The sequence below is a fragment of the Carya illinoinensis genome, chromosome 6 (genome assembly GCF_018687715.1).
Source record: "Carya illinoinensis cultivar Pawnee chromosome 6, C.illinoinensisPawnee_v1, whole genome shotgun sequence".
Taxonomy (NCBI): domain Eukaryota; kingdom Viridiplantae; phylum Streptophyta; class Magnoliopsida; order Fagales; family Juglandaceae; genus Carya; species Carya illinoinensis.
In genome coordinates this window covers 875765-894889 of record NC_056757.1, presented here as the reverse complement: position 1 = coordinate 894889, position 19125 = coordinate 875765, and the positions used below count along the sequence as shown (strand labels likewise).

The window sequence follows — 19125 nt, the reverse complement described above, 5'->3', positions numbered from 1 at the left end:
AACCGACTTCACCCAGATTTGTTTGCTGCCTATGTTCTTCAAAACTTGCCGGAGTCAAGTTCTTCTCAGTGGCCAGCAATTGATGCAAATAGGGAGCATGGTACCCAAGCAGAATCTATTCCTTAAATCGTGGGGGGGATGAGGACCTTTTCAGCTGCTAGAATCCTTATCGATTCTTATCTACTTTTTTCAAACTTTTGTTGCTTTGTTGATAATTCTTTCTTAATTTATTCCCGCAAGACTTTGTTGTCATATTGGCAATCCCTTCCTAATTTATTTCCTGAATTTTAGCACATGTAATCCTTTAAATATGGTTTTCATGGAGAAGAAAGGCAGTTGCCGATTTTGATCTTGAACTTGAGAATGAAGCGATTTCATTAATAGAGAGATTCTGTTTGCATCTTATTCCCTCTTGAACGTCAACGTGAGGTTGGCTCTTGAGACTTGCACCACATTGCCAGATTGAGAAGCTTGGCCCATTGCACAGAAGAGAAATTACGGTTGATCCAACGATAAATTACGGTCTGTATATTTTACAGAAGCTACTTGAAAAATCTATGGATTACTCATAAACTTTATAGCCCAGAAAACAATTTACTTCTCCTTAAAAATTTATAACCCAAGCCAGAAAATGGAGGACACACTTTCAGATTCACGAGAACGGACTTTCAGAGCCACACAATTGAAGATTCACAAAGAAAAATAGAGAAGTGAAAATTAGAGAGATCGAGAAGCATACATAGTAACAACAAACTCTACAGCGCCGGAAACGTAAAATAGAGAAGTGTAAAATGCTGGAAGGAACCCAGGTTCTGCCGCTCGGTTTTTCAATCACATGAGAGGGAGGCGAATGGGAGAGAGGGGCTCCGATAGTCGGATACCGAGGAAGGGTTTTTTGAACTTCACTTGAAGCAGCACGACTCCATTAAAAATTTTAAAAGATGCAAAATTACGTGATATTTCTTTTAGGGGATAAAAATAATTATTAAAAGATTCATCGAAATGGGATTCGTGTAACGCGGAATCATAGGTATTTGATTTCACAAAGTTATGGTGTGCTTCCGGCCTATTCAAAAAGCACACAAGATAATATTTAAGTGGTTCAACAATTGCCTACGTCCACTGGAGCCTCTTTTATAGAATTTGTACGAAATTTACAAAAAACTCTACAAATTTCTATCTCTCTCACATCCCTCTTTCTCTCTATTTTTCTTTCTCCCCACTGCACGTTTTGCAACTGAGCTCTCTCCTACAGCCTACCATTTACGATTTTGGTGCAGCTGCTTCTGACTTTGCTAGAGGGTGGGTGGCCTAATAAAACAAAAGCACCAAAAGGTGCCTAATAAACCAAAGCACCAAACGTTGCATGTGCAGCAGGCCACTTGGGTGGCTTTCCACAATCACCCCCCACCCAATTGTGACATACCAGGCTGCTTGCAAATTGATTCATTCTTCAAATGAATACACCTATTTCTTTGACATGAGAGACTTCTGCTATCGAATACGTTCCAATGCACTCGAGGGTGCTCAGCAGTGTACAATACTGATCAAGTTCAAATAGTGTTGGAACTTGATTCATGTGACAACTTTCGTCAACATATCTGCTGGATTATCTTCAGTGCCAATCTTCTGAAGTTTGTTGACACATTCTTCTAATATTTTACGTACAAAGTGAAATCGGACATCTATGTATTTTGTTCGAGAGTGATACACTTGATTCTTGGCCAAATGAATTGCACTATGACTGTCACAGTAAACGGTAACCTCTTGTTGCTTAAAACCCAAATCTGTTACCTATTCCTGTAACCAAATAGCTTCTTTCATAGTTTCTATTACAGCCATGTATTCAGCATCATTTGATGATAGTGCAATTATCGACTGCAAAGTTGATCGCCAACTAACTGGTCCTCTAGCCATAGTGAACACATATCCAGTTGTTGATCGGCGTTTGTTAAGATCACCTACATAGTCTGAGTCAACATATCCAGTTACTAGACTATCTTCACTCTTCTCGAACTTCAAACCAACATCTACGATCCCGGCAATATACCATAGAATCCACTTAGCCGCATGCCAATGAACCTTTCCAGGATTATGCATATAGCGACTAACTAAGCTAATGGCCTGGGAGATATCAGGTCGTGTACACACAATGGCATACATTAAGCTTCCAACAACACTTGCATATGGGACATTCCTTATGTAGTCCCGCTTTTCATCTGTTTTAGGAGACTGCAATGCACTGAGCTTGAAATATGGGGCCATAGGAGTACTCACTGGCTTCGTCTTTAAGTCGATGTTGAAGCGTTGCAGTATTCTCTTCAGATATTGCATCTGAGTAAGGTGAACTGTACCTTTCACCCTATCTCTGCTGATCTCCATCCTCAGTATTTTTCGTGCTTCTCCCAGATCTTTCATTTCAAACTCATGACTTAACTGAGTTTTTAAGCGATCTATCTCCCCCTTGCTTTTACATGCAATTAACATATCATCTACATATAAAAGCAAATAAATGAAAGATCCATTTGTAAGTTTTCTGAAATATACAAAATGATCGTATTGGCAACGAGTATATTTCAGATCCATCATAAAGCGGTCAAACCGCTTATACCATTGCCGAGGTGACTGCTTCAAGCCATAGAGAGACTTCTTCAGACTGCATACCCAATTTTCTTTTCCAGCTTCTTTAAATCCTTCTGGTTGAGACAGATAAATCTCCTCTTCCAGATCACCATGCAAGAAAGTTGTCTTTACATCAAGCTGTGCTAACTCAAGATCATATTGTGCAACCAAAACTAGCAATATCCGAATGGATGAATGCTTCACAATAGGAGAGAATACTTCACTGTAGTCAATTCCCTCTATCTGAACGTAGCCCTTGGCTACCAACCTAACTTTGTATCGCACTCCATTTTTAGCAACTTGATCATCTTTCTGATTGAAGATCTACTTACAGCCAATTGTCTTCTTTCCTTTTGGAAGCGGCACAAGCTCCCAAGTCTGATTCTGGTGAAGAGACAGCATCTCTTCATTCATCGTTTTTGTCCATTCAACTTGTTCACTGGACTGTATGGCTTCTTTGTAAGTGGTTGGGATCTCACCCCTTTCAATTGGTAATGCATATGTCACATAGTCTGCAAAACGTGACGGTACACGTTTCTCTCTTCTCAGTCTATTGGTTGCTATTGATTCAGGTTGTATTGGAGGTACTGTGACTGGACTATCAACCTCATCTTGTCCGTGCTTTCCATTTGTTTCTCCTGAATCCTTTCGAGTAGAAAACTCGACCTTTTGCGAATCACCAGGTGTTTCGCTATCATGATTGCTTTCATTAGAATCTTTATGCTTATGTAACTTAAGTATCTCAGATTCGTTGAATGTAACATCTCTACTGATTATCACCTTTTTGGACTCTATGCACCAGAGTCTATACCCTTTTACACTAGTACTAAAGCCCAAGAATTTTGCTTTCTTGGCTCTAGGATCAAGCTTACTTTCTTTAGCATGATAGTAAGCAGGACATCCGAAAACATGTAAAGAGTCATAATCAGTAGCATGTGTACCTCTCCACATTTCAGTGAGTGTCTTCCCGTCATTGGCAGCTGCAGGTAGTCGGTTAATGAGATGGCAGGCATATGTCACAGTTTTAGCCCAAAATTTCTTACTGAATCCAACATTCAGCAACATACATCGCACTTTCTCTAATAAAGTACGATTCATTCGTTCTGACACGCCGTTCTGCTGCAGTGTACCTCGTACCGTGAAGTGTCTGACAATTCCCTCTCTCCGACATACTTCCATGAAGGGGTCTGAAGTGTACTCACCTCCATTATCAGATATGAGCCGATTGATCTTTCTGCCGATCTGAGTCTCAACCATTTTCTTCCAATTAAGGAAGATTTTTAGTACTTCATTTTTATTCTTCATCGTATACACCCAAACACGACGAGAATAATCATCAACAAAAGTTACCTCCCAAAGATGCATTTTGGGTAGGTCTCCAAACATCGGAGTGCACATAATCAAGTATTCCCTGTGTATTGTGTACTGCGGTTCCAAACTTGATCTGCCTCTGCTTCCCCAATACACAATGCTCACAGAAAGATAGTTTACCAGTCTTGGCACCTTTGAGTAAGCTTTGGTTCACCAGTGTTTGCAAAACTTTTACTCCTGCATGTCCCATACGCATATGTCAAAGACTGGTGGTGTCATCATTAGTCTCATCTAGCTTCTCACAGCCTGTGGAAGCTCTTCCATCAACAGTACTTCCTTGCAAGAAGTACAAGTTTCCTCGCCTCAAGCCCTTCATTGCCACCTGAACTCCCATTAGTACTTTGAGAGTTCTGCCTTCAATGGTGATTCTGAATCCCTTTGAATCCAGAGATCCCAGTGAGATGAGATTCTTCTGCAAGTCCGGAACGTACCGAACTTCTGTCAAAATCTTGACGCTACCATCGTGTAGCTTTAACCGAATGCTACCTATTCCCTGAGTCTTATAGGCACTGTAATTGCCCATAAGTACTACTCCACCCTCAATCTTTGTGAAGTCAGTAAACCAGTCCCGATTGGAACACATGTGATAGGTACATCCGGAATCCATAATCCATTCATCGGAATGACAAATGGATGATGAACTTATCAAGGAAAAATCTGAATCATCATCTCTGTCCACGACATTGGCTGTGGAGGGTTGATTCTGCTGTTGTCCCTTCAGCTTGGGATAATTTTTCTTCCAGTGTCCTTTGTTGTGACAAAAGGAACACTCGTCTCTGGCGAGCTTTCCGCCGACTGATGAACCAAGTGATGTGGCCCGGGTTTTTGATTGAAAAATGTTCTTCCTTCTGGGATACCTTGACTGTGGTCTCCCTCTTGCTGTTAGAGCTTCACTTGATGTATCTTGTTATACCTGCTTATCTTTTTTTCGGTACTCATTGCTAATTAAAGAACTAGATACATATTCAAAACTAATATTTTCCTTCACATACAATAGAATAGTAATTAAATGCTCATATGTATCAGGCAAGGAATTTAACAAAAGTAAAGCTTTATCTTCATCTTCAATTTTAACATCCAAGTTTAACAAATCAGCAAGAATTTGGTTATAATTATTCAAATGTTCAGACATTGAAATACCTTCATGAAATTGGAATCTGAAGAGCTTCTTTTTCATGTGTAAACGGCTCTCAATGCTCTTATTCATGAACTTATCCTCCAATTTCTACCAAAGTACCCTAGCATTTGTCTCTCTCATGACAAAATATTTTTGTTCTTTTGTAAGGCATAATCCGATTGTACTACAAGCTTGAGTATTAAGCTTCTTCCAATCCTGATCAGTCATATCATTTGGTTTATTGCTCAACGCAATATCCAACTCTTGTTGGATCAAAACGTCCATGACTTCACACTACCACATGCCGAAGTTGCTTGTTCTATCGAATTTCTCAACTTCAAACTTGGCATTTGACACTGTGGACCGACGTCCAGAGATACTGGCATTTTCAAAGCTCCTATCTCTTCCAGATCTTTCCATTTGAATTTGAAAACCTTAGACACAATTTCAAAATTCTAACCATACGGATGAGTCCAGAATGATCCAAATAGTTAGAAAGCACTATTTAATCGTTGAAATTGGATTCCAAATGGCTTAAATCAAGCCCAAAATAGATATGAAAAATGGACGATCCTAATCGTCTGGGGCGTGAGATGCACGTGCACGAACAGTGTGAGTGGGCGGCGAGTGGGCACGTGTGATACATGCGCAGATTCCTCTAGGGCGCGTGGGGGCACTTGGGTGCGTGTCAGACACGCGTCTTCCTCCTCTGGCGCGCGTGGGGCGCGTGTGGCTCAGTCGTCTTCAACCTCCGGCTACACGTGGGGGTGCGTGAGTTGCAGTAGATGCACGCGCCGATCTTCTCGGGGCACGTGTGGGCTCTTCCGACCTCCGTTTTCGATTCCGTTTGCGGCAATAGATTCTTCTCGATGCAAGGAACAACCTAGAGTTGTCAAAAATTGATTTTGACCAACTTGAATTTTCAGACAGCTCGAATCAGAGCTCTGATACCAATTGTTGTGCTTCTGGCCTGTCCAAAAATCACACAAGACAATATTTAAGTGGTTCACCAATTGCCTACGTCCACTGGAGCCTCTTTTATAGAATTTATACGAGATTTACAAAAAACTCTACAAATTTCTATCTCTCTCTCACGTCCCTCTTTCTCTCTATTTTTCTTTCTCCCCACTGCACGTTTTGCAACTGAGCTGTCTCCTATTTATAGGAGAGAGCAGCCTACCGTTTACGATTTTTGGTGCAGCTGCTTTTGACTTTGCTGGAGGGTGGGTAGCCTAATAAAACAAAAGCACCAAACGGTGCCTAATAAACCAAAGCACAAACGGTGCATGTGCAGCAGGCCACTTGGGTGGCTTTCAACAAGTTATTCCAACCCAATTCATTTAATTAAAGGATTTGGCTGGCACACATGTAGAAGATAGAAGATTTTTAATAGGAGGCTGGCCACCTGATGAAAGAAAATTAAAAACAAGTCTCGTCGTCTACCATTAATTCTTGTTAACAAAGCTTTGAACTGCTAGTTTAATAATGGATATCACTGGGTCATACTGCTTGAAATTCAAACCTTCAACTCCAATAGGCTTTGGCTGCTTAGCTTTCTTTCCTTCCTTTCTTCTTTTTTAATCATTTTAGATCTTGACTTGGACACCCTTTTATGTTTATCATATTAAGAGGAATCCTCATCTCTCTCTCTCTCTCTCTCTAAAATTTAGTATTGTGCATCTGCAAATATTTCCTCCTGAAGCAATAGGCATTATTATGGAGAAGAAGAACAGTGTTTTGGTGGTCCTTTGGCATTCCTACCTATCCTTAGCAACTACCATACTGTTTACCCAATTATCAATATCTCATGGGAAAAATCCAAACGCTTTTTGCGAAAAAACAGAAAGGCAAGCCCTTCTGTCATTCAAACAAGGTCTTATAGATCCTTCCAATCAACTCTCATCTTGGACAGGTGAAGAGTGTTGCTTCTGGAAAGGCGTTGGCTGTGACAATCTAACTAGCCATGTTATCCACCTCAACCTTCGAAATCCATATGATCCTACCACTGATTATGAAGCCTTAGAACGGTCGAGGTTGGGCGGAATCATAAGTGATTCTCTATTGGAATTAAAATATCTTCAGTATATTGACTTGAGTTTTAGTCATTTTGAAGGTCATCAGATTCCAAGCTTCTTTGGTCACCTAAGGAATCTAAGGTATCTAAATTTATCATAGGCAGGTTTCATGGGAGATATCCCGTTCTAGTTTGCAAATCTCACGAAGTTGCATTATCTTTGACATCCGAGGACTCCTGCTGGACATTAGCAATCTTGAATGGATGTCTCATCTTTCTCTGCCAGAATTCCTGGACATGAGTGTGAACAATCTTAACAAAGCATCTAACTGGCTACAAATGCTGAACATGCTCTCTTCTCTATCCGAGTTACACTTGTCTGCTTGCCAACTTGATGATAAGTATGATCCAATTCCATTTGTTAATCTTACATCCCTCATTTTGCTAGATCCTTCGTTGAACCACTTTGTTTCTTCAACTTTTGACTAGCTTCATAATCTTACCTCTCTTGTCACACTTGATTTAGGTTACAACCGTATTCAGGTTCCAATTCATATTCTGATTACTTTGAAAAGTTTGTATCTCTGTGGCAATAACTTCCTAGACAAAATTCCAAACTGGTTGTTCAATATCACTACACACGAAAGACTTGATCTTTCAGGTAACCATATTCAAGGGGTACTCCCTAATGCCTTCGGATTTCTTTCCCAATTGAAGCATCTTGACCTCTCATTCAATGGCCTTGAAGGAAAACTGCTGAGCTCCTTGGGGAATCTATGTAACCTACAACATTTAGATATATCTCACAACAAACTTGGGAGAGGTCTGCATGAGGTCTTAGGAAATTCATCTGCATGTCACATAAAAAGCTTGGAGTACTTACATATGGAGGATAATCGACTTTCAGGTGTTTTGCCAGATCAACTAGGGAAATTTCATAAACTCTCTATTCTCTTCCTTGACTCTAACTTGATTTCTGGTACAATTCCTATATCTATAGGAAATCTATCGTTATTAACGGTATTATCTATCGCTGACAATCAATTAAATGGAGCAATTCCTGTAAGTTTTGGACTCCTTTCAAATCTTGAAACTTAACTTCTCTCTCAAAATTTATTGGAAGGTTTGGTTTCCAAGATGCATCTTTCCAACTTAATGGGATTGAAATATCTTTACGCTGATTCAAACCTATTGACTTTGAAGGTAAGTTCCAATTGGGTTCCACCTTTCCAACTCCAATCATTGACGATGGAATCATGGAGACTAGGCCCACGATTTCCTTCATGGCTTCAATCACAAAGATCTTCGATATCTAGATTTATCCAACACAAAAATATCAGATGCCGTACCTTCTTGGTTTTGGAGCCACTCTTCAAGAATAAATCTTCTAGATCTTTCTAAAAACTAGCTTCAAGGCAGTATTTCAAGATTATCTGTTGGAGAAATTGTCTATCTTGGTTCAAACAACTTCTCTGGCCCCCCTTCCCCATATCACCTCTCGTACCATTACAAAATTAGATCTTTCAAGTAACTCATTCAATGGACATCTTTCTCCCATGATTTGTGAACATAATGATAGAATGAGACGTGTGGCTTTTCTGGATCTGTCAAGAAATCTTTTATCCGGAGAACTTCATGACTGTTGGATGAATTATTCTACATTAAAAGTGTTGCACTTGGGGAACTATAGCCTCACAAGAAACGTGCCAAGCTCTTCGGGCTTTGTATCCACGCTTAGTCTCTATCATTGTATAAAAACAACATGCTTGGAGATTTACCAATGTCGCTACAGAATTGCACAAGTTCAAGGCTCTTAGATCTCACTGATAATCATTTCTCTTGTAACTTACCCACTTGGTTGGGGAATAGTTATTATGACCTTGTTGTCCTTATGCTTCGCTCAAACAAGTGCAGTGGCAGTATTCCTCAGGAGCTGTGTCACCTAACTTCGCTTTAGATCTTGGACCTTGTACGAAACAACTTCTCCGGATACATACCGAGATGCTTTGGCAATTTTAGTGCTATGGTGAGACAAGATGACTCCAATGGTGTCTTTGATTTCCTCCTACCAATAAAAACATTAACAGAAACAACAATCTTGGTAACGAAGGGAAGAGAGTACTTATATTATAGCCAAACACTAGCTCTGGTCACAAGCATGGACCTCTCAAGCAACAATTGATTTGGAGAAATCCCTACGAGGGTCACCAGTCTCTACAGCCTACGATTCATGAATCTGTCAGCCAACAAACTCGATAGAGGGATCCCTGATAATATCAATGCCATGAAATTATTGGAATCTCTTGATCTCTCATGGAATTAATTAACATGTGCAATTCCTCAAAGCTTAGCGAGTTTGAGATCCTTGTCTTATTTGAACTTATCAAGCAAAAACTTATCTGGCAGAATTCCTTCCAGTAGCCAGATACAAACCTTTAGTGCATTGAGTTTCCTTGGTAATCATGATCTTTGTGGACCTCCACTTACAGTTAGTTGCATTGGAGATTACCCGCCACCTGAGCCAACACCAAATATTGATAATGAAGGCGGCGATGACGATGGCTGGATTGACATGTAGTGGTTTTATATAAGTATTCCACTTGGGCTTGTTGTGAGGTTTTGGGGCATATTAGGTCCATTAGCATTCAGCAAGGTATGGAGATTTGCTTACTTCAGGTTCTTGGATGACATGACGTATACTCTTTTGGTGGTGCTTGAGAGTGTAACAAAAATGGCTAAACCATGGATTTGCGTATTGTATTTTAAAAAAATAAAAGAAAAAAAAGTGGATTTTCATTTCAATAAAAGAATGCTTTCCATGGTTTTGGTTGCCCTTCTAAACGCCTTCTTATACATGGTTTTGGTGTCTGTTTGACCAAAACCGCAATATTTCAGCTCTTCTAACGCAGGGCAATAGGCATAGATCACATAAATTTGCATTTCCCGCACGCCACAGGCATTGCCACTAACCATATGCACGCCCCAGAGAAGTTAAGGTACAACTAGAGCTCATGGCTCTCAGCAACCAAGGTTAGATTCAAACAAGACTATACGAGCAAAGGGGTTCCGATGCCCAAATTAAATGAAGATAAGTCTCTTTAGACATAAACACAGCACGCACACACCAAAAGGGAAAAATAAAACGAGAATGATGAGTTCCAGCAGTTACTTGGGATTCATGTGACGCCGACACAACCACATCAATTAAAGCTTGAAAACAGAGAACTTAAAAAAAGGTTCAAGCAGAGCATGATCACACACACCCCAAATTACAATATATCTGATTGGACTAACTCTCTTAGTACTCCCATTTCCTCATCTCCATACCATCAGGCGGGCTTCCCTCCACCTTCTTTGAACCCACTTCCTTCCAGTTCGTGGAGAGCACCGTCCCATTTGACTCAACCTGTGTAATTTTAAAGCAGTACAAAACGCAATAAGTTCGGAAACAAAGTCACCAAATACTTGGTTCTTTTAACAATATGATCTTCAAGAAAACCACAAAATAATTAGGTTTATCATTTTGAAGTCAACTTTTTTAAAAAATTATGGCAAGACTCAAAAAACTTACAAATGATTTTTTCATGGCTCTTTTGGTGTCCTCATCAGCATCTGCATATATGTTTTGGAAAAATTTGTTTAAAGCTGCATCACCATCTAGCTTTTCATCTTTCTCCTGAAAAGGAAAAAACTGATAAGTACACTGAAAAACAAAAGGATGCTGGAATGCGCTCTTGATTCCTGAACTTTGACCTTAGTTCAGATTTCATCCTGAAGCTTTAAGGTTTCAGTTTTGTCGTCATATAATCTAGAAGTAATGTTACCCTTCCATCCATCAACTGTGAATTGAATTGCATAAATGCCAAGCATGGGGAAAAAAAATGCTCATGACAGACAGTTAACAGTGCCACATCTGCCTCCTGTCTGCCACAGGCAATTCTAGTGAATGAAAGGGCAATGTTGTTCCCTTTTAATCTGTTCAAACAAAAACGTAATGTTTTATGCATTACGGATGAAATCTAAACCTGGGCCAAGACCCAAAAGTGTGTATTATCTGAGACTAAAGTAGGATAGAGGCTGACCTCCTTCTTCACGTCTGCTTCGATCTTATCCCAATCCTTTTTTGGTTTTGAGGATGGGTAAGCTGGTCTTTGAGATCCAATAACTGCAAAATTAAAAGCAGAAATCATGCTTATCAACACGAGTGGTGAATATTGAGCCTCCTTTAGCAACTATATTGCTCAAGATATCATATTTTGGTGTAGGTACACACAATTTCTTATAAACCATCCCCAGCCAAGCCTAACAGCTAGCACACCCAAAACTCAAACTAGGCTCCATCTCCAAACGAGCAGGAAACTCTTTCCAAGCCCCCATAAGGGCTGGACCATTTGTGCGCTGCCAGGCCCTTGTCCAAAATGCGCATAAAGATACAAGATTTTACCATGAAGATCACACAAATTGCAGAAAGAAAACACTACCTGATACAAGTATCATCACTGTATGACATGACCGCCCAAATTTTGGGGATTGTGAACTGGTCCTGGTTCTAGTTTTTCAGACACCCAGTTCAGGAGAAACCAGTAATTATTTATTATTAATTTATTTTATAATTAGGAGAAACCAGAGGATTTCAGAAAAAAGCAGCTGCACCAATTCTACTTTCATTTGAAGAATACGAAAGGGAAAGAAAGTACAAAGAAGACAAGTGAAGCAGCTCCAGATGTGGCTTAAATCCAATCCACATTTCAATACTGTTACTATCAACACCATAACATACTACGATAGGAAAATATTAACCCACCTGAGGCATTTACCCTTTGTGGAACCGTACTTGCATTGCTGAATTCAAGAGTTGTCCAATGTATTGGTTCAGCTTTGGCAAGGCGAACTTCAACTTTGGTAGACAAAACATCATGCCTACAGTTGGAAGGTATTATCTGTTTGCAGACAGTAAAACACCATGGTAAACTTGGCATCAGTAACATGAGATTCTAATGAAATTCAGTGTGAATACTAACAATTATGTTTTATTTTCACAAGTCGCATGCATTACCTTTCCAAATAAGCGATGTTGAAAATGATACGCATCTTCACCAGGAACATCAATGCTAACACTAAGCTGTATACAACCAATAAAATTTAGAATCGGTTCAGTCATACAACTGAGAAATCAATGAGAAAGGTGAATAAACACAGAATTCATCAATCGTACTATTTGTTCACCAAAGTCAACGGAAACATTTTCAGCAGGTATGCCCTTAGCAAGGATAGTCACCACCACTTCCTCTGGCTTCTGGTAGAATTCATGCCTGCACATTTTTAATAGTAAATGTATTATTCACTGTTCCAATTTTGCATAAGATTCTATAGTTCATTAAATGAACACAACATTAATATTTGTACTCATTAACTAAAATTTGAGGAAAACAATCAAAATAGAAATTCTTAAGTTTGTAGAGAACCTTTAAATGAAAGAGACATGGAACTATAAATTTTAATGTCGCCTTCTCAGCGACACAATACATCAGCAGAAACCAAGAAACACAGCTGTTACAAACCTGTATTTTGGTTTGGCTACTGTTGGTGTCACCTGATTGGAAAGGTCATCCACAGGCTGAAAACTTTCTGCAGGCACATTTGTTGGAGTGGTTTCCGATGAGTGCTTTGGTATATCAACAGTTTCCTCTGACAAAATATGCAACTTTCACTGATAAGACGTTAAGAAGGTTGTCGTGATGCCACATTATAATTTCTCTTATATGATAACTTTCATATATATGTATTTCCTTACCAAAAGAAAATCACATTTCAAACCAAAAGATATTTAAATATCCAGCTGTGACTAAAAGCACAGAAAGCTTCATTGACATTAAGAGATTTACAGTTTTAAGTGGCAATTACGTACTTGCAATCCACTGATCACATTCTTTGAGTAAATTGGTGAATCTTGCATCTCCAGGGGCCAAAGATGCACCCGTTTCCAACGCTGCTTTTGCAGTCTGATATTCTTCAAGGTTGAAGCATGCAGAGCTGTATTCATTCGTGAACAGTCCAAACAGATGAACGACAAACAAGTGGGAAATACAATTGCAAAGAAAATAGGCCTTCAAACTAAAGGTGCACAAATTCCTAATTTTCACAACAAAAATGTCCAGGCAGAAGTATCCAGCTGCAAAAGGTTTCATATGGCTCGAGAAGTGAGAACTGAACCTAGACTAGTATTCTATCAAAAGAAATTAAAAAAAATAAAAAATCATTACAGTATACCAAAGATGCTCTAGCCAATCAACTTGCTCTTCAATATTTGGTTAACTTTGAAACTGGAAAAGGTAGTGGAAAAGGTAGTCTAATACTCAAAAGCATTGAAGTCAAGAGACGCAGGGCTACGGTGGTAGCCAGTGAGGTTCTACTGAGGGCAACCAGCGATTCTAAAACTTCATTCATAGAGCCAAGAACCAGTTATAAAATGCATTCTCTTTATATCCATAACTAACAGAACTCATACTAGTAGGAACCAATGTTGTCCCTAATTAAGCAAACACAGCTTTTTATTGAGAATGTTTTCTCAAGCGTAATGCATTTGATGATAAAAAGCAAGGAATCAAAGAAGCTCATTGGATGAATTCAGACATTTCTTCTATGATACGCCAATGTCATGGGCAATTGCAATAGTCCATAGATCTATACAGACTCAGTTTTCATGATTTTCTTGTATCTCTTTGTAGTTCTTGACTAGGTGCTTTCACTTGTATACATCTTGTTTACTTGGACTATAACTATTTTCATTTCTATTAATAAAATTTCTTTCACCTATATATACAAAATAATGGGAAATAAAAAAGTACAACCTGAAGAAATTGGACTAGAGATGAAGTCTAAGAAAAGAGTTGGCTGGAATCAAGATGTGCATCCATAAACTGGAGAATATATTGAAAAATACAGGAATTCTGCAGCATCTAGATGGAGTTGTCAGTTGTGAAAAGAATAAATCTGCAATGATGAGCCAATAATCCTCACAGTCCGCTTTAAGTAAAATGCTTTTTCATTTTACAACCCAATCCAACTACAAAGAGGATAATGGCTACATTTCCAGCCAGGAGAATTAGTAGAAACTATTATAGTTTCCATAGTAATTAGAAAGAGTCTGCAAAGAGCAAATCTTTGAGTGATACAAATACATCTCAAGTCTATTTTTCTAACGTCTTGGCAAAAGAAAAACTAGCAAGGTCCATAACATAGATATGTGACACAATTTACTATTACTAACTTTAAGAGGAAAAAAAATGACATGCTTATGCACCATGTAATTCTCCAGAAGCTTCAATTTCAAATGAAACTGAACGTACTCTCAGATAGAACAATGCAAATGTCTACAGTATTGTACTCACCCTTTACGCAAGTATGCTTTTGCCAACGAAGGGTCCATTTCAATTGCTCTGTTTGCATCAGCAACAGCCTCTGCGCAAGAAATTACAAATTATTAATTAGCAACTTTTATAAGCCATTATCATAACAAATATTCAGCAACAAAAAAAAGAGATATACATAGGTGTAAACGAGCTGGTTTGAGCTGAGGAGTAAATCGCCCAACCTTAGTTCAGCAGTTTCGCTAACAACCTCAAACAAACATACTGTCGTACCAAACTAACAATGTCATGTAAACTCAAGAAGTTTTTTTCTTTTTTCTTTTTGAGAAGAAAATTCTGAGCTCAAGCTTTTTGATTTCCCACAAATATTTTGATAATAAAGAATTTTTCAATTAGTGATAATAAAAAAAAATTAATTAATTACTATTACGTATTGCTCGGTTCATGCTGCTACCCCATGACGTATTTTGTGTTTCAAAATACGCAACACAAGATCATTATAAAGCACAATCTTCTTCTCTATTGCTTTCTTTTATAATATAAATATTGTTTTCTTCAACAGCAGGCTATATTCATGAAACAAAAGAAATGAAACTAATTGATTCTCTGCGTTTGGTTTTATCGCCAATGAGATCATCTCCGTTCATTTACTTCCGTTCTTTGGGTAAAGGGTTTCCTAAAAAACTGTACAAGTGAAGTTCTAAACTTCAGCCTCAATCAATGCATAGAATAAAAAAATATCCGACCCTCTCCTTTCTTTTAATCCGCTTTCTCAGCAACCCACCAAAGTAGGGTAATTAAACACGCCACGCTAAATTAAGAGTCAGAAACACTATCGGAAAGAAAGATTGAAGTGAGTACCAGTGAAGTTGTTGAGTTTCAGGTTGGCCTGGGCGCGGTCGGCGAAAAGCTCGGCCCGGGTAGGGTTGAGAGCGATGGCCTGGGAGTAGAGCTGCTCGGCCAGCTCGAAGTGGTCGTCGATGAATGCTTCCCTCGCCTTGCTTTCAAGATCGGACTCCATGGACGGTAACGCAGAGAGAGAGATAGAGAGAGAATTGAAGAGATGATTCGATTTGCGGGAAGGGAAAGAAAGGGGAGGAGGACACAGATTGACTTGTCCAAGCAAGTCTACGTAACGTAACCCTCCCTTTTTAAAGGAACGTCTATGAGGGTAATTTCCTTTTCTTTTTATTTTTATTTTTCAAAAAAAGAAAAATTACTCCTAAAATATTCAATTATTTTTATTTGATTTCCCACAAATAATGTGTCGTGATCATATGGCATCGCTTATACATAAAAATAATTTAAAAAACTCAACCAAGAAATTTTCTATATTTATTTCTTTATTTTTAAAATTTCTATTTTCTATTTTTGTTTTATATTTATATTTTTTTAAATTTATTTTAACTTTTTTCTTCCTGTAGGTTTTTTTTTAAGTCTTTTTATTATGCGTGCCGCGTGACTCATCTTATATATAGATCGGATCATCAGCTGATAAACCAAACCAGATTCCAAAAATTACCAAACAGATTGCTAATACAGTTTAATTTATGATTTACAACCAACGAATCATTAAGGAAGTTGGGTTTAAGTTAGACCTTTTAATTTTTTTTTTTTTTTAATTTCTTTTTAAAAGTATATGATGAAATATATATATATATATATATATTAAAATAAAAATAAAACAGAAGAAAAAAAAAAAGGAGGGATAATAAAAAGTGGATGCTTGGCCTGTGAGGTTAGTAATATGGGATAAAGTGGTAATGTAAGTTTTACTAGAGTCTGTGAGGTTGAACTTGTGACGAGAGACGGTAATAGAGTCTAGAATCTTCCACCATAATTTTTTTTTTTTTTACTATTATATTATTATTATAATATAATAAAATAAAACTTTGATAAAGTAGCAATGATCCAAAATCGCCGCGAACATCTTCAGTTTTCTCAATTATTATTAGGGAAATTCATGGTACCTTTCGTCGTGGTCACGTACGAAAATGGCCCTTGATTTCACATTGTGAGGAAAGTATCTGGAATCCTCCAAGAAAGAGCGATGATATGTCTGGGATTCTTTGGCACTGTCCTTGCGATGGTGTTAAAGAAGTACTCTCTCACATTGATTTTTATGAAAAATAATAGAATTAACTTTTTTAAATATTTTAATTGACCGTGAAAACAAAAATTGGCTGATGATTTTTTTCGTAGCATTAATGGGAATGAATTATGAACTTAAAAGTTTTTAATATTGTTCAAAGGACCGTTTCGGTTAATGTATTGAAATAAAATATTTTAATATCAATATTGTTTAGAGATTAATTATACATTATATAAATATTTATATATAGAATAAATATATATATATTTTTTATAAGTAGAATTAATATATATATATATATAAGTGTGTATTATGTATATGTGTATATATATATGGAAGAATTAAATATTTATAAAATGAATATATATTGAAAAAATTATAAACTTGAGTTATGATAAAAAAATAAAGAAAAAATAAACAAATAGATAAATAATTAAAAATAATGATATTTAAAATAAAAAAAATTAAAAAGAGAATAAGAGGACATATGTAAAGTTTCAAAAAAATTAAAATTATATAAATCCATTTTATATTCTATAATTAATTAAATACCATCTGGGTTTAAAATTTATAAAAATACATCTAAATACAAGAAAATTATAAAAAAAAAAAATCCGAAATGGAATGAGATGGTATAATGTACCGGATACTATACTTAGAAAGGTTAAATCGTGTTAACGGGTTGTGTTCGTGTCATGTCGAAACATGTATATTATACTATATAGGTCAACCCTAACCCGACCCGTTAAATTTATCGTGTCAAAATCTCAAACCCTTACACGACCTATTAACATAACGTGTCGCGTCAATCCGTTTTAACCCATTAGTGAATATTACTAAATAGGTTAACTACTAAATAGGTTAACACGACACAATATGACCCGTATCAAACTGTTTACGTAAATGGGTTGAATAGGCCTGAAATTAACCTGTTTGACCTGATTAAATTTAGCATAATTTTCTATAAATGTTAAAATCACAATATCTATAAAAATTATAAAACTAACTACAAGTTTAAAATTACAATCTAAACAATAAAAATATCAAAATTAAAATTTTAACAATTTTATTTTTGGATAAAGGTATAATTGTAACTTTAACTTTCTTAACGTATCATAATAGGTCAAAACAGGTTGACCCATTATTAACCCGTTAAGCAATCATGTCTTAACGGGTCAACTCGCATTAACCTGAACATATTAAGATTAAATCTTAACCCGTTATTATCATGTCGTATTCGTATTAGGTTAACGGGTTGCGGGTCGTACAACATATTGTCACCCTTAATTATATCGAAAAGATAAATTCTGACTGTACCAACCAGTACAAAATGGATTTAAAAACTTTGAATGCACATCTTCGTATCATACATGGCATGGCAAGGTCTTAATATATATATATATATAATTATGTATATATCTGTGTGTGATTAGGGAAATGAGAATAAGCATTTATTTGAAAATACAATTCTTCTTAAATATTTTTATACTACTTCACTACTATTTATAAATAATTAAATACTATTTATAAACTATTTCACTATTACTTATAGATTATCTGAGATATTAACCTCAACATTCAAATGGAACTATCCTTTCGACACATATAATTGATCAGTGCAACAAATACAAAACTAATCTCGTTTACTTTTACAACTTATCTCATTTCATCTAATTATTATAATCTTTCTAAATTCCTACATAAAATAAAATAAACAATTCATATTTTTCTAATAACAAAATAAAATAATATTGTAACAATATTTTATTCAATTTTTATATCAACTCATATCATTTTATCTCATCTGTAAAAACAAACAAGGTGGCCTAATATATGATTAAATAAGGATATCTCGAGTTGACTCCTTGTGTCCTAATCATTTGTAAAATATAGAAATGAAAAATACTCAAATATCCCTTCGACTATTACCCAATACTTTTATGGTAGGACTTGCACCCCCTTCTACTTATATTTATCATTCTTCATTTTCTATCTTTATAAATATTTAAGGATAATATTTTTAAAAGAAATTGTGGTAAATTTTACTTTTGTGATCATTCATAGAGTATTGTAAATATTACTAACTTCAAAACTATTACAAATTGATTAAAGATAAAAAGTGGGAGCAAGTATTAGAGTCTCTGCTTTTCGTTTCTCTCTAGAGGAAGAAAAGTCAAATGAGAGTCTCCCTACTCTTACTAAGTAGAGAGTTTTTTTAATTTTTTCTACTTTAACTGAATAGAAAACGATAGCGAGAGAGTTTGTGTGGCAGGGGTGTCGCAAAAATGGAGAAACTGGGAGCGACATGGGATCAAATGTCGCTCAATGATGCGGAGAACAAATGAATAGAGGTTATGATTAATGGTGGGGAAGACGCTAGGGAGAAAGGGAAAAGGAGTCTGATTGGAAAAATTTGCATCGACAGACGTGTTGGTAGAGAAGTCATACATTCTACATGATGAAAGTTTAGAAAGTTAGAAACAATGTTTTGAATACCGTACCAGATGTCATACCAGTCAAGGCACTGGAACTAAATATT

The 19125-nt window shown here is 36.8% G+C and overlaps 1 protein-coding gene across 1 annotated transcript; it reads right to left on the bottom strand.

The window, feature by feature from the left end:
- Window positions 1–10155: 10155 nt before the first annotated feature.
- On the bottom strand, window positions 10156–15636 carry LOC122313807 (protein SGT1 homolog). The gene is made up of 10 exons (XM_043129050.1): window positions 15356–15636; window positions 14516–14585; window positions 13033–13157; window positions 12686–12812; window positions 12340–12436; window positions 12181–12246; window positions 11929–12064; window positions 11207–11289; window positions 10696–10800; window positions 10156–10530 (listed from the first exon to the last, which is right to left on the bottom strand). The coding sequence occupies exons 1-10, from the start codon at window positions 15513–15515 to the stop codon at window positions 10423–10425; spliced, it is 1077 nt and encodes a 358-aa protein (XP_042984984.1). The 5' UTR covers window positions 15516–15636; the 3' UTR covers window positions 10156–10422.
- Window positions 15637–19125: the final 3489 nt, after the last annotated feature.